Source organism: Malus domestica, chromosome 14 (assembly GCF_042453785.1).
Source record: "Malus domestica chromosome 14, GDT2T_hap1".
Classification (NCBI taxonomy): domain Eukaryota; kingdom Viridiplantae; phylum Streptophyta; class Magnoliopsida; order Rosales; family Rosaceae; genus Malus; species Malus domestica.
This window is the reverse complement of record NC_091674.1, coordinates 24,688,677-24,701,375: the sequence shown is the minus strand read 5'-3', so window position 1 is coordinate 24,701,375 and position 12,699 is coordinate 24,688,677. Positions and strand designations below refer to the sequence as shown.

General features: G+C 39.5%; 1 protein-coding gene across 1 annotated transcript; it reads right to left on the bottom strand.

The window, feature by feature from the left end:
- Nucleotides 1-6,158: 6,158 nt before the first annotated feature.
- LOC103455135 (O-fucosyltransferase 37-like) lies at nucleotides 6,159-8,645 on the bottom strand. The gene is made up of 6 exons (XM_008394734.4): nucleotides 7,914-8,645; nucleotides 7,461-7,629; nucleotides 7,266-7,355; nucleotides 6,892-7,175; nucleotides 6,551-6,809; nucleotides 6,159-6,442 (listed from the first exon to the last, which is right to left on the bottom strand). Exons 1-6 carry the CDS (start codon nucleotides 8,567-8,569, stop codon nucleotides 6,212-6,214), a joined length of 1,689 nt encoding a protein of 562 aa, XP_008392956.3. The 5' UTR covers nucleotides 8,570-8,645; the 3' UTR covers nucleotides 6,159-6,211.
- Nucleotides 8,646-12,699: the final 4,054 nt, after the last annotated feature.

Here is a 12,699-nt window from a genome sequence, read left to right as displayed (position 1 = left end):
ATTAAGGGTTTAGCAAAATGGGTTTTAATGATTAAAATTGAGAAGCACCCTCCTGATATCACCTAGAAAGTAATCTGCACTTTTCGCCTGCATCTGGCACATGATGCACCAATGTGGCAAAAACAACAATATGGTCTCCTTCTGTCTAGGAAATTTTCATCCTATCTTTTCCCCTCCTGATTAATGTTCTTTTTTAATTCTTGTGTAAATCTTGACCCTCAAAATTCCAAAGGCTACGTAGCAATGCAGGCCGAGTAAATATGAGCTAATGTTCCTCATGTGAATGAGGGCGTGCCGATTTGCGATCAAGCTCAGTCGGGTGTGTAGAATAGATGTGGTGGTGATGGTGTTGAATGCGCTGCTAACTTTTGTATTTAAGCAACTATGGCAAAGGATGGAACTGTCTCGGCCTTGGGTTTTATAACCTAAAGAAAATGTCGCCATGTTCATTGCGAAGTTCAAGATCTCCTGCAACAGGTTATGCCACTTCGACTATATTCATGAGAATATAGGTGTGCAAAATTAGTATTAGGTTGTAAGGTCACATGCATTCAAATGAGATATGCATTTCATGAACATGGTTCGGCCATCTGAATGCCAAATTGCAAAATGCACATGAGAGTAACCAATTATAGAACACTTCACTCCACTGGGAAGTTAATGAAGTAACCTCATTATGCAAAAGAATTGAGAACTCTTCGCCGACTGAGACTTGGATAGATAACCAACCGACCAGTAGCAATGTTGTTTACTTGTCCAAACTGAAGGTTCTACTAAATCGTCTGGTTCTACAGCTCCATTTTTGTTTACTTATCCAAACTGAAGATATCGTTGGTTGTCAAAACAGTGATGTTTACTTATCTAAACTGAAGGTGTGTTGGCAGGCGGGTTAATTACAATAGTTAGTATTTTTCTCAAGGGAGAAAGATTTCGCGTAGAGCATTTTGAGTTGTTTGTTGAGTTGAATGGGGCATATCATGTTGCAGTAAACTCTTTTATTTATAAGGATGGTTTTGAAGAATAATCAGGTTTGCTGAGGTAAAGTCTTGATAGAACTGTGTCACTAGCCAGTTACCTAAATAATTCTTTCTTTATCTCCTTTTATCCCCTCTTTAGTCACCTTTATCTAGTCTGAACCTCTTTGATTCAAACCAGGATTATGAACTTAGTCCTTTTGTGAGGTTAATTCATCTTTATCTAATCAAAATGAATTTTGATCTTTAGAATAATTCGCATCTAAACAAATACCATCTTTATCCTTGACAATTTTAGTCCACTAAAGACTCAATCGAGCCATATCTAAACTTAATCTATTTACAATTTGCTTACTCTAAAAACTACCAAGCCTACGTAACGCGCAAGTCGAGTAACTAATAAGCTAACTATGTCCTTCAGTTATGTGCGGTGTGTGCCAACTCGACCAAGGAGTAAAATGTGTTGATGTTGTGTTGAGCGCATTGCTGACTTCTTGATCCTGCGATTGAGATCAAGGAAGGAACGTGTCTCGGCCTTTGGGTTCTAGAGCCTAAAGACAAGGCTATTGGTCCTGTGAAGTTCATGAATCGTCGAAGCCGGGTTCGGTCACGATGATTATATTCGTAAGAGTATAAGCATGCCGAACTGGCACCAGGCTATATGGACACAAGTTCTCGAAAGAGATGTATGTCTTGATAGTAAATGTGAATCGGCTATCAGAATGCCTAACTCTGAAACTCATTTATGAATATCCAATCATAAAACAACTCGGCTTTCAATGTGTCAGGCCTAGTAACCTGTAACACCTCACTTCGCCGAGAAGGTTGATGAGATGACCTTTACCAATAGGAACTCGAAAGTCCTTGTCGACCAAGACTTGGATAAATAACTAGTCGGTCTCAAAGCAGTGTTGTTTATCCAAACTGAATGTGCTCCTTGATCGGCTGATTCTACGACTCCAATGCTATTTATCCAGACTGAAAATGTCGCCAGTTGCTTTCACAGTGCTGTTTATCCAAACTAAAGATGTGTTGGTGGAAGAAATGGGAAGAGGATAAAATTTCAAATGTTGTTGAGAAGATTTGCGCAGAGCAATTTATGTGTTGAATTGGAGGGGGCTTTTGAATGTACACTCCCTCATCTATTTATTGTAGCGAAACCATTCATAGCCGAGCTAAAATCATATTCGGATTAGAACTCCTTAACCTAATTTGATAAGGTTTCGGCCAATCCTAACTCCAAAATGACTATGAACCGAGCTAATTAACAAACCAGATTCATTTCCTAAGTCTCAGCATCTTAGTTTATTAAGACTCCTAATTGCACTAGGTTTCGACTACTCCATCCCTATCTAAACCAATCTGTCCTGTAATAGGATTCGGTCAATCCTGACCGGATGGCCCATGATGACTAGACGGTCCATAATAATTCTAGAAGAAGACTACTAGGCAAAAAACAACTCTAAGCTTGGCGCAAAATAATATTTTGGGCCCAAACATTGCCCCTTCTTCTAAGGTCTTCGGCCTACAAGTCTTGGCCAAACTTCGACCTTGAATAACCAAAATTGACCCTCAACATATTCCTAACGGACACTAAGAAACCTCAAATCTCCCAACCATTCAGGCACATTTATGGAGTACGATTGCACGATTTTAATCATGTCAGACTCCCTGCCACATGGCATCTTCTTAGCATATATATCTCTTAATAATGACCCTTAAGGCATGCAGACACTGAAACGTCGTTTCGCCATAATCACCGTCATATGCAATCGTGCAGCCTTGATTCGTGAGCTTTTCAGCATCCTTGAGTCGTGCGAGCACTAAAACGTCCCTTCGCCATAAAACTCGATGTCACACGTAATCATGCATCCTCAATACACGAGCTTTTCTGCTTCTTCATTTGGATTCTCTGAATATCCATCATGATTACATAATATTGTGGTCGAATCTACCCCTTATTCTTTAAAAATAAAATCATTGATCTTTTTCCTAAATGCCTATAAATATCCAACTCTGCTTCATTCAGATCTTCACGCTTTCAAATATCTCAAATCTCTTGCCATTTGCTCCTAAACTCAGAAAAGAAACCATACTTTGAAACCCAAAAAAACCTTTATCTTCCTCAATGGTTGCCAATACTTTCATTATCAAGTTCGCCGAGAAATGCGATAAGTGTCGTAACATCACTGATCGGAACAATATCAAAACCATCTAATTCGAGGATGAGCCAAGTACTTTCCACCAAACCCTTGGCCCACTTTCCAAGGATGATGTTCCAGAAGTCATCATCGAAATGTTGAAGGTTCACTGCCTGAAAGCTTTGTTCCAAGGGTATGATTGGTCGAAATAGGAATCGACTAAACCCTAAGGTGTCTAGTCCTCGACCACTGCGACCTGGGCTGCTTGGGTCATTCGAATGAAGCCATACTTTGGCGACGAATGGAAATCTCTCGGCATTTTTTATGCCACCAAACTCTCGACCATCAAGATGAACTTGGATCGAGAACTTGTGATGGTTGCCCTTAGCTTTTGGTGCTCGGTCACCAACACGATGGTTCTTCCCCTCGACCCCCTTAGTCCAACGGTGCTGGTCATTACTGCCATACTTGGCACCTCTCCCACCGACCTTTCAATCGACACTTCTTTCTTTGGGTATAAATTTGACCTGGACCTGAAGACAATCTTCGAAGAAAGTGCCATTAAAGCCTTGATGAAAGGAAACCAAAAGCCGTCGAAAAAGGACACGCATAAACTGCACAAGAACTTTTTCAATTACAACACCTTGATCACCCACTTCGTAGACTCGGAAGGGGGAAACGGGGCCTTCTTATTATATTGGTACAACAAGTACACCTTTTGTGTTAAGACGAATAAGTGTCTAGCCAAGAACATGCCCGTCGCCGAAGCCTTGGCCAGCGATCATGTCCTGACCTTTAGTCCAGCCATTCTTGCCAACCTCACCAGGTGCTTGGCCGAAGCTATCGTAGCGAAAATCAACCCTTACCAAAATGACCCACTCTGGGTCTTCCAACTTTGGCTGCAGGTCTATTTCTCAATGTTGCGACTAGAAGTTCCAAGCTTCAATTCCTCTGAAGCAATGGGTCTTGAGCTAGCCTCATGCCCGATTCCTACTCACACGTATTTCTTCGGCCTAGAGGACCTGTCAGACGATGAATTCCAAATATGCCGTTGTTGGACATACCCATCTTCCATCATCCTTCCACAATCGGCATAGGAAAAAGCTGAGGAAGCTGATCTTCGAAAATCCTGGGGATCATTCATCATAACTCGTGACCTACCCTATGGTTGCGAAGCTCGTCGATGAAGCTGGGAAGTATATCATCCCAATTTCCTGGCTCGTCAACTGGGCTATCTCTAAGGGTGCCCTATGCCATTCCTTGTTTCTCGCTCACTTTAGAGCCGATGGCGCTTCTCCGACTCCTCAGAGAGGGAATGTGAGATAGCCGAGAAGGAGTTCAAGGAACGGTGCACCAAATTCCGCCTTCGGCCAAATACTCCAGAATCCTAATGTGCCAGCACCTTTTCCAACTGGTGGTTTAAGAGCTCTTTTCACCAATGCTTTGTGGCATGGTAAGCCCTCTCTTAAAAGCTCAAGGCAGCAACCTGGTTCGATGTCCACATTGTCTTCATAGAGAATATTATAGTAAATTTCTTTCCCATAGATCTTGTCAAATCCGATGCTGCTGCATTCTGGCAGATACACGATTGAAGTTGAAAGTGATTCCGATGAAGAAAAGGATGATTCCGATGGAGAAAGGGTTAATCCGGTTGCAAATGCTGGCAATATTATTGTTGTTACAACAATCACCAAAAACAAAATTGTAGTACTATAATTTATAACTTCTAACAAGCTGATTCAGAATTATTATTAGCAAACTAATCCCCATGCATTTCTCATTTTCTTTTTCTTTTTTATTAAGTAAGATACGAGATATTTTTTGTGGAGTGCCAACAACAAACATTTTGTTAATGATTCGAGTTTGTGTTTATTAGTGTTAGCAAATAACGAAATTTTATCACAAAACCCACTTTTTTTTTTTTGAACAGACGATATTATCTACACTAAGGGGAGAGGGGTGGGCTTAGCCTCAATGAGCTAACAATGATGTGGTTCAAATTCGCCTTTGGTGAGAATCAAACCTAAGACCTCTCACTTACAAGCAAAGAGGAATATCACTAAACCGTAGTACTAGTGGCCACAAACCCACATATCGAACTCTGTTAAAGGTTCCACTAATCTCATAAACCCTGAACTGAACCTCTGTTACTGTTATAGATTCTTCAATCTCATAAACCCCATGGATAAGTTCATTGTTGTATATAACAAATGTTCATATCGGGTAGAATAGACTTAAAAATCAATGAATCGGGTTCATTAATTAACACAATAAACCCCATGGATAAGTTCATTGTTGTCTATAACAAATGTTCATATCGGGTAGAATAGACTTAAAAATCAACGAATCGAGTTCATTAATTAACACAATAAACCACTAGTCTAGTTTTACATTAATACTAACTTTACATATTGGAAAAGCGATTCACATTGGGTGGGATCTTGGAAAAAGTTGCTCCTACGACAATAATTGAAGAAAGTTGAGGTTCCACCATAAAACCAAATGGCAATATGGGATTAGCTCAACTCACTTGCTCGTGCAAAGTCCCTTCTTTTCACAGGATTATACTCTCAACAATTACCTGCGAGAGAAATTCTGAAGTACACCCCAACTATAACACACACACACATCTTGGTGATATACCCAGTGCATCATCAAATTGTGCATGGATTAACTTGTCAAAGCTCCCATTCATTCTAGTTACAAAATATAAGCAATTCAAGACATTAACAAAACGTAACGTAAGTGCATTTCAACACTCCCCCTTAATGTCATTGTGTTCATTTCCCTTGATCTTCATTCTTCTTAGCTTCAAGGTGGTAACATCGGATTTACACAATTATCTTCACTTCTTGCTGCCTTTTTTTCATTTTTCTTCCTTCCTTGTTATCAACCAATTCCCTTCAAGTGCAAACTTTAACATTTATTAGCTGAATAGAGCTCAGTTGGGTGCCATTTGCATGTCCAATTCACGTTAAGGTAGTGGCTTAGCCAGAATTTTGAGTTCGATTCCTATAAATTGGAATAAAACTCCCACAATCAATGAACCAGAAAATTTGAGTCCTATATAGAGTTCCTAATGTTTCTCTAATGGCACTAGAAAATGCCTGTACTGTGTTTACACATGCACTCAGGCACAGGATATGCAATCACATCTCGGTTTCTCCTGTAACCCCTTGGCTCCGGCTGCCCCTGAGACTTCCTATGCAACCCTCTCATGATGCTTCCAAACTCTGCATCACCGATGGAGCTGTCTTCAAAAAGAGGCAGCATTGCTCGCTTGTTCGGCTTTATAAACTTTCTGTGTCCTACATAGGCACGGTGACCCTGCCATGTCAAAAATGCAACTTAAATCGAGAGCATTTGATCAAACGTAATGATTTAAAGTTAATTTTACTTCGAACTATCAGAATAAAGAAAGTTTTGAGTGCTTACCTGCATTGCTCGGCCCATGTTTCCACCATGCGATGGAACAAAGACATCACTGCTCAGAGACACGGTGTAGTCAATGGCAGCCAGAGCTGAAGCCTTGTTCATGTATGGAGAGAGTTCTCCATCTCGCGCCAACATCTCCTTTGTCACCAAATTTGGAAACTCGTCCACAAGTGGCTGCAGAGCCCTGCTGCCTCCAAATGCCTCGCCTCCTGCGCTGTATATCCGTGCACCTCTTGGTGCGCCTAAAGCTTTCAGAAACCTGCATTAAACATCCAACTTCAACCATGGTGCAAAAATAAAACTATGAAATTACAACTCTGCATTTCTACTCCTATACATACCTTGCTATTTCTAAAGCATTTAGGGGGCAAAGTCCAGCAAGTTTCCGCTGGGTGTAGCTCATGTTTAACCGTCCAGTGAGGTATTCGGGTTGAGACTCCCGAACATTGGTGACCACATCATCGTATTCGGGGCCTAAACCAGTGAGACATCCAGTTCTGACCCACACATCCTTCTCTAGCCGGAGATGGAGTGCAATGTAAGGACCCTCAATCCACATTCTCTTTGTAAGTCGATTTCCAAGTTCTCGAATTGGTGCTGCAAACCTTAATGCATGAAAAGCTACCTGAAATGTAAACACAAAATGGGATCAATGACAACATGAACTTACATTATGTACAAATATCTGATGACGGTGGTTAAGTTCGTAACGTACCTTACACCGAAGCTTCTGCAGATCAGGGGGGAGATTCTTGGAGAGCTTAGAATCCAACCCCTTTAACACAAGAAGGCCTTCTCTCCTCAGCTGCATAAACATCAAAAACAAAGTAGGAAAATTATTTTCTTTCTTAGTTCAGTTCATATCTCAACCCGAAGACTGGTAATAATTAATATGAGAGATGTTCCGTACTTGATTGTAGAATCTGCTATGGATCCACTGTGGAGTAACGTCGTGCGGAATCTTGTTTTCGATTGTCTGTCTTGACATCAAATGTGTGGAGGGAAGAGACGATACAATTCGTACATCAGCTTGTAAAGTCCTTTTGAAATGTGCCACATCGAAAATGTCCGAGAACTCACTGCAAATTCAATAAAAACAAACCGATCAGCACAAGCATTCGACAGAATCAACCCCTATTAAAATACTAGTAGATGATTCCAAAGCCGCTTGTTTTATGCTTATTTTTTATGCGAAAACAATGACTTTCTTGCTAAACACGAAGAATCGAACAAAATCAATGTCCAATTTTGGTACCAGAATCTAGAAATCATGTTTTAACATAACCAAATTGACCAAAACGGACCAAGAACAACATCAAAACATGATTTAAAAATTAGGAAAAAAAAAACGCATATGGCAAACCTTTCGTCTCCCCAAATCAGATTGATCTGCAATACTGGAACAACCAATGCAGCTCCAAGAATTCTTGCAATGACGACAGCATCAACAATCTGATTCCTCTGCTGGTTCAAACCTCCTGACGCCACCACCACCAAGAACCTCCTTTTCTCCTCAGAAATCCTGGGAGAGATTCTCCGATACCCGAGGCTGAAATCCAAGCAGGGCCGGTAATTTTCACCTCTGGGCTGCTGCCAGAACTCCCTTTCCGCCTCTGAAAGGTTCCCGAAAGCCCCGCGAGCAGGCAGCGGTACCATTGCACTGGTTGACAGGCTCGGCCGGTCATTATCTTCCTCTCCTTTGGTGGCAGAAACTGGAGAAGTGGGAGAAGGAGTTGGAGAGGAGAAATGGGAACAGGGGAGGAGAGGAGGGTATGAGGGGACGAGGGTGAGAAAGGAAATTCCCAAGAAAGTGATGGAAAATAGGAGGGAGAGGTAGAAGATTGGGACGGCTAATGGGTGCTTGCTGTTGCTGCAGAGCATCGGGTTTCGGTGGCGGAGGGTTTTCGGGGAGAAGAGGAAGGCGGTGAGCGGAGTGAATGGAAGTAGGTGGAAGAATGGCGGCGGCGGTGGTGGGTTTGTGGTGAATGTGGAAGCCTTCAAGTTTCTTGCTTTCGCCATGGAAATTACAGAGTGGTGCTTCTCTGTAATTGGGGTTTTGGAAGAAGCTCTGTTTTCTGTAAATTTTGGGTTTTTAGAGAGAGAGAGAGAGAAAGAGAGAGAGAGAGAGAGAGAGAGAGAGAGAGGGGGGGGGGGGAAAGTGAGGAGTTTGAAAGATTGTAAGAGAAGAAATGAAAGAAAGCACCGAGAAGCTTGTTGTGTAAGGCTATATAGTTCTTGATTCTTGAACCTTCGTAAATGTCCGATTTGTCCTTGATTTATTGCAAAATTAGCTCAGTAAAATGAACCCACGAGAGGGTTTTATGGTAATTGTACACAATCATGAAGTCGACGGTTATTCCGTTTGGTTTTCCCGGGAAAATAAAAAGCAGGTTAGCTCAAAAGTGCCTCTTGTAATAGTAGTTTTGCTAATACTTGGGCTGTTGGCAAAAGCAAAACTGTGATTTAGGTTAGTAGTTATCCATATTTTCCGAGTGTGATTAACTACAAATTATGTATTCGACTTTTGGAGAGATGTATATTAACAAGAGATGATTTAAATGCATTTTAATTTATGCTTTGTTTGGCAAGTGATAAAAAAAAGAAAAGGAGAAAGAAAAAGACAAAGATGGTTTTGATGGAATAGAATGAGTGACTAGAAAGACAACATATAGTAAATGGAATCAAGGGCGACTCAGAGTTTCTAATTCATTAATACAAGTAATATTGCGGTAGGAAATTTGAATACAGGAACAAGCGCTTTCAATCACTTAAGTTGTAAATTCTTTATTACTTTTATCAAAATTTTAGAGTAAAGAGTTGTGTACTAAGTTTAAAATTTCACAAATTCTCATGTATGTCCTATATCTCTCTTTCTATATATAGAAATATGCTTGGCAGACTTGTCTTAAAAGTGAGTTTCAAGCAACTTACTAGACGCGTGTTTTTTCTACTCAGCAATTAATATTCCTGTTTAGGTCTACTAAATAAAAATGTTAAAGTTGGTCTCTCTCTCCTCCAACCTCTCGTCTCCCCAACCCGATGAACAGTAGCTCAGGAGGAGCCTAAAAATCTCACCCTAAAATACTCTCTTGATATAAGAAAAATTAGGTTGTGTCGTGTCCTAAGCTACGACCACCATTATTTGGGTTTGGTGTAACGTCGTTCTTGTCATTGTTTTCCTCAACTCAACTCTCATGCCTAGTATCATGACTCAGATACAATTTAAAGTTCTTGTAAATGGCAAGCGGAAGATGGAAGGAATGAGAAGGAGAATAAAGCAAATATAAAAATAAAAACCAACTATCTCACCTACTCTCTCTCTTCTGATCACCTAAGTTCTGCAAAACTCACAGTGTTGCTAGTTAACTACAAAAGAGACACCAGACTCAAATCAAACCCAGTGAAAATAATAAAGAAAAAATTCCAGTTGGAGCCCTAATCCTAAGAAAAATCTTTGAAAATTATAAGAATAATTCTAATTTTTTGTGTGAAAAAATGCCAGGTAGGCTCGAGACCATTATGATCCTTTCATGGCTCCGCCCATGTCGATGAACTTAAACAATCTTTCTCTCTCTTCTTCTCTACCATGTCTCATCTTTCCGGCCCAATGAACCCACAGGCAACAATTGTAAAAATTCCAGTCGGTTTGCAGAGATTGAGCGTTTTAGGTGGTGGATGCAGATTCTCACAGAGAATTAAAATAAAAATTAGGTAAATTACACAGTAACCTCTCAGGTTTGAGGTCTTGCACAAACTCATACAACATCTTTAACACATTTCACTTTCATACCTCACGTACCATTTTATTTCAAAATAATACTTCCGTTACATTTTTCATCCATAATTCGTTAAGTGCTGACGTGGCTGCCAAATGTATGTCAGGTGGCAAAAAAATTTAATTTAAAAAAAAAACCTAAATCTTCTAAATAAATAAATAAAATAAAATAAAACTAAAATAAACCACCCCTGTACCCCCCCCCACCCCACCCCACCCGCGTCCCCCACCCCAAAACCAGAACACAACCCCCAACCCGCGTCCCCCACCCCAAAACCAGAACACACCCCTCCAACCCGCGACCCTTCCTTCCCAGATCCCCAATCCTGCAACCAGTTCGTCTTCTCCCCGCACCCGCACTCACCTTCCCTCCCCCTTCTCCTTCCTCCATGTTCATCTTCTTCCCCCAAAACCCCTCCTGCAACCCGGAAAAGAAAAAAAAAAAAAAAAAAAAAAAAAAAAAAAAAAAAAACCCAACAACAACAACCCAATTCATCTTCCCCCTGCACCCACCCTCGCACCCGATTCCACCTCACGAACCTGGGTTTTTTTTTTTCTTTCTAGGTTGCAGGCAAGAAGATGAAGATGGGGGATATGGGTTTGGGGGTTGCGGGGAGAAGAGAGGAGGATGAGGGAAGGTTTCAGTTTTTTTTTTTTTTTTTAAATATTTATTTAGAAGATTTAGGTTATTTTTAAAAAAAAATTGCCACGTGGCACACATTTGATAGCCACGTCAACACTTAACGGATTAATTGATGAAAAATGTAACGAAAGTATTATGTTGAAATAAAATGATATGTGAGGTATAAAAGTGAAATGTTTTAAAAATGTTATATGGGTTTGTGCAAGACCTCAAACCTGAGGGGTTACTGTGTAATTTACTCATAAAAAATTGTACATTTCCATCAAGAAGCAAGTTCAAAAATTAAATTCTCTATTTCTTTGAAGAATCTATAGACGTCGTGTTGGAATGGCAGAGAAGAAAAGAGAGAGATTGTTTGAGTTCATCTGTTGGGGAGACGAGAAGTTAGAAGAGTGAGAACAAGTTTAACATTTTTTTTTTTTTAAATTTTAGCGAGCCCAAACATGAATGTTAATTGTTAAGGTATACAGAACATGCGTCCAGCGAGTGGCTTGAGGCTCGCTTTTTAGGCGAATTTACCTAGCATATGTCATATATTTAGTACGAAGTGCTTTTGTTGCTTTATATGATTCTTCATATGGATCCCATGTCACTCATTTCCATTATCTTTGATGCCCAAAGTTTTCTTATTTCTAACTTTAAGATGCGTCGTTGGCAATTTGGATGGTTCATAGTTAAATTGATCCAAATATTACACAAGCATACAAAAAGTTACAATATCAAAAACTGATAATTCTTTTAATTATAAGTTATCAACAGTCGCCTGGTTAATATGTGATATTAACAATCATTCACACACCGCGGGAAATACCAATTGGATCTTCTACTTTATTGAATTAAAAGCACAACGTAAATAATTATTGGTCAAATCATTACTCAAATGCTCATAATTCTTTTTTTTTAGTACATTGATATTTTTACACTAGGAAGAGTGGGGTTCGGCTAAGCCACACTATGAACAGCCTAATTTGGTATCAAATTCGCCATTTACGAGACTCGAACCTAAGACCTCTCATTTCTAAGCAAAGAAGAATACTATTAGACCGTAGTACTCATAATTCTTTTTAAAATTACAAACGACTGACAGTCTCACAACTTATCATTTGTTAACTATTCACACCCGCGTGAGCAACAGTGACACCACAACTTTGGGTTGGTCAGTTTGGGTAAATTTGCACGAACAATGCTTGGCTACTCAAATATGAGTAGGAACTTCTGCTCAAAATTTTTTATGTTTGAATCACAGAGTTTTGTGCTTATAATTAAAACTATTCATATTATGAATCACATTGTAAAAAATCTATATAAAAAACGAATTAAAACTAAGATTATTTAGTTAATTTATTCTAACAAATAGATAGATGATTTATAATATTTTTATCAATTTCATTCATGTGTTTTTATAGTGGGACTAAATGTTAGTTTTAATCAAGGATTTAAATATCGAAAATATCGGCGAATCGTTTTTTTGAGTTACCGATATTTTAATGAATATCTAATGAGTTTTCGTCAAAATATATTATCGATAATATCGCGATATGACATCCAAAAATTCTTAAAATTTTCTGAAAAGTCTCAATTTTGAGACTAAAGGGATTCGAACCGCCTACCATTTGACTCCTTAACGCCTTAACCACCATATCACTTATGTTGTTGTGATGATATGCTACTATATTTATATATATTGTTTTGTTTTGAATTCTTTTTACAAGAAACAAATTTGCACATATT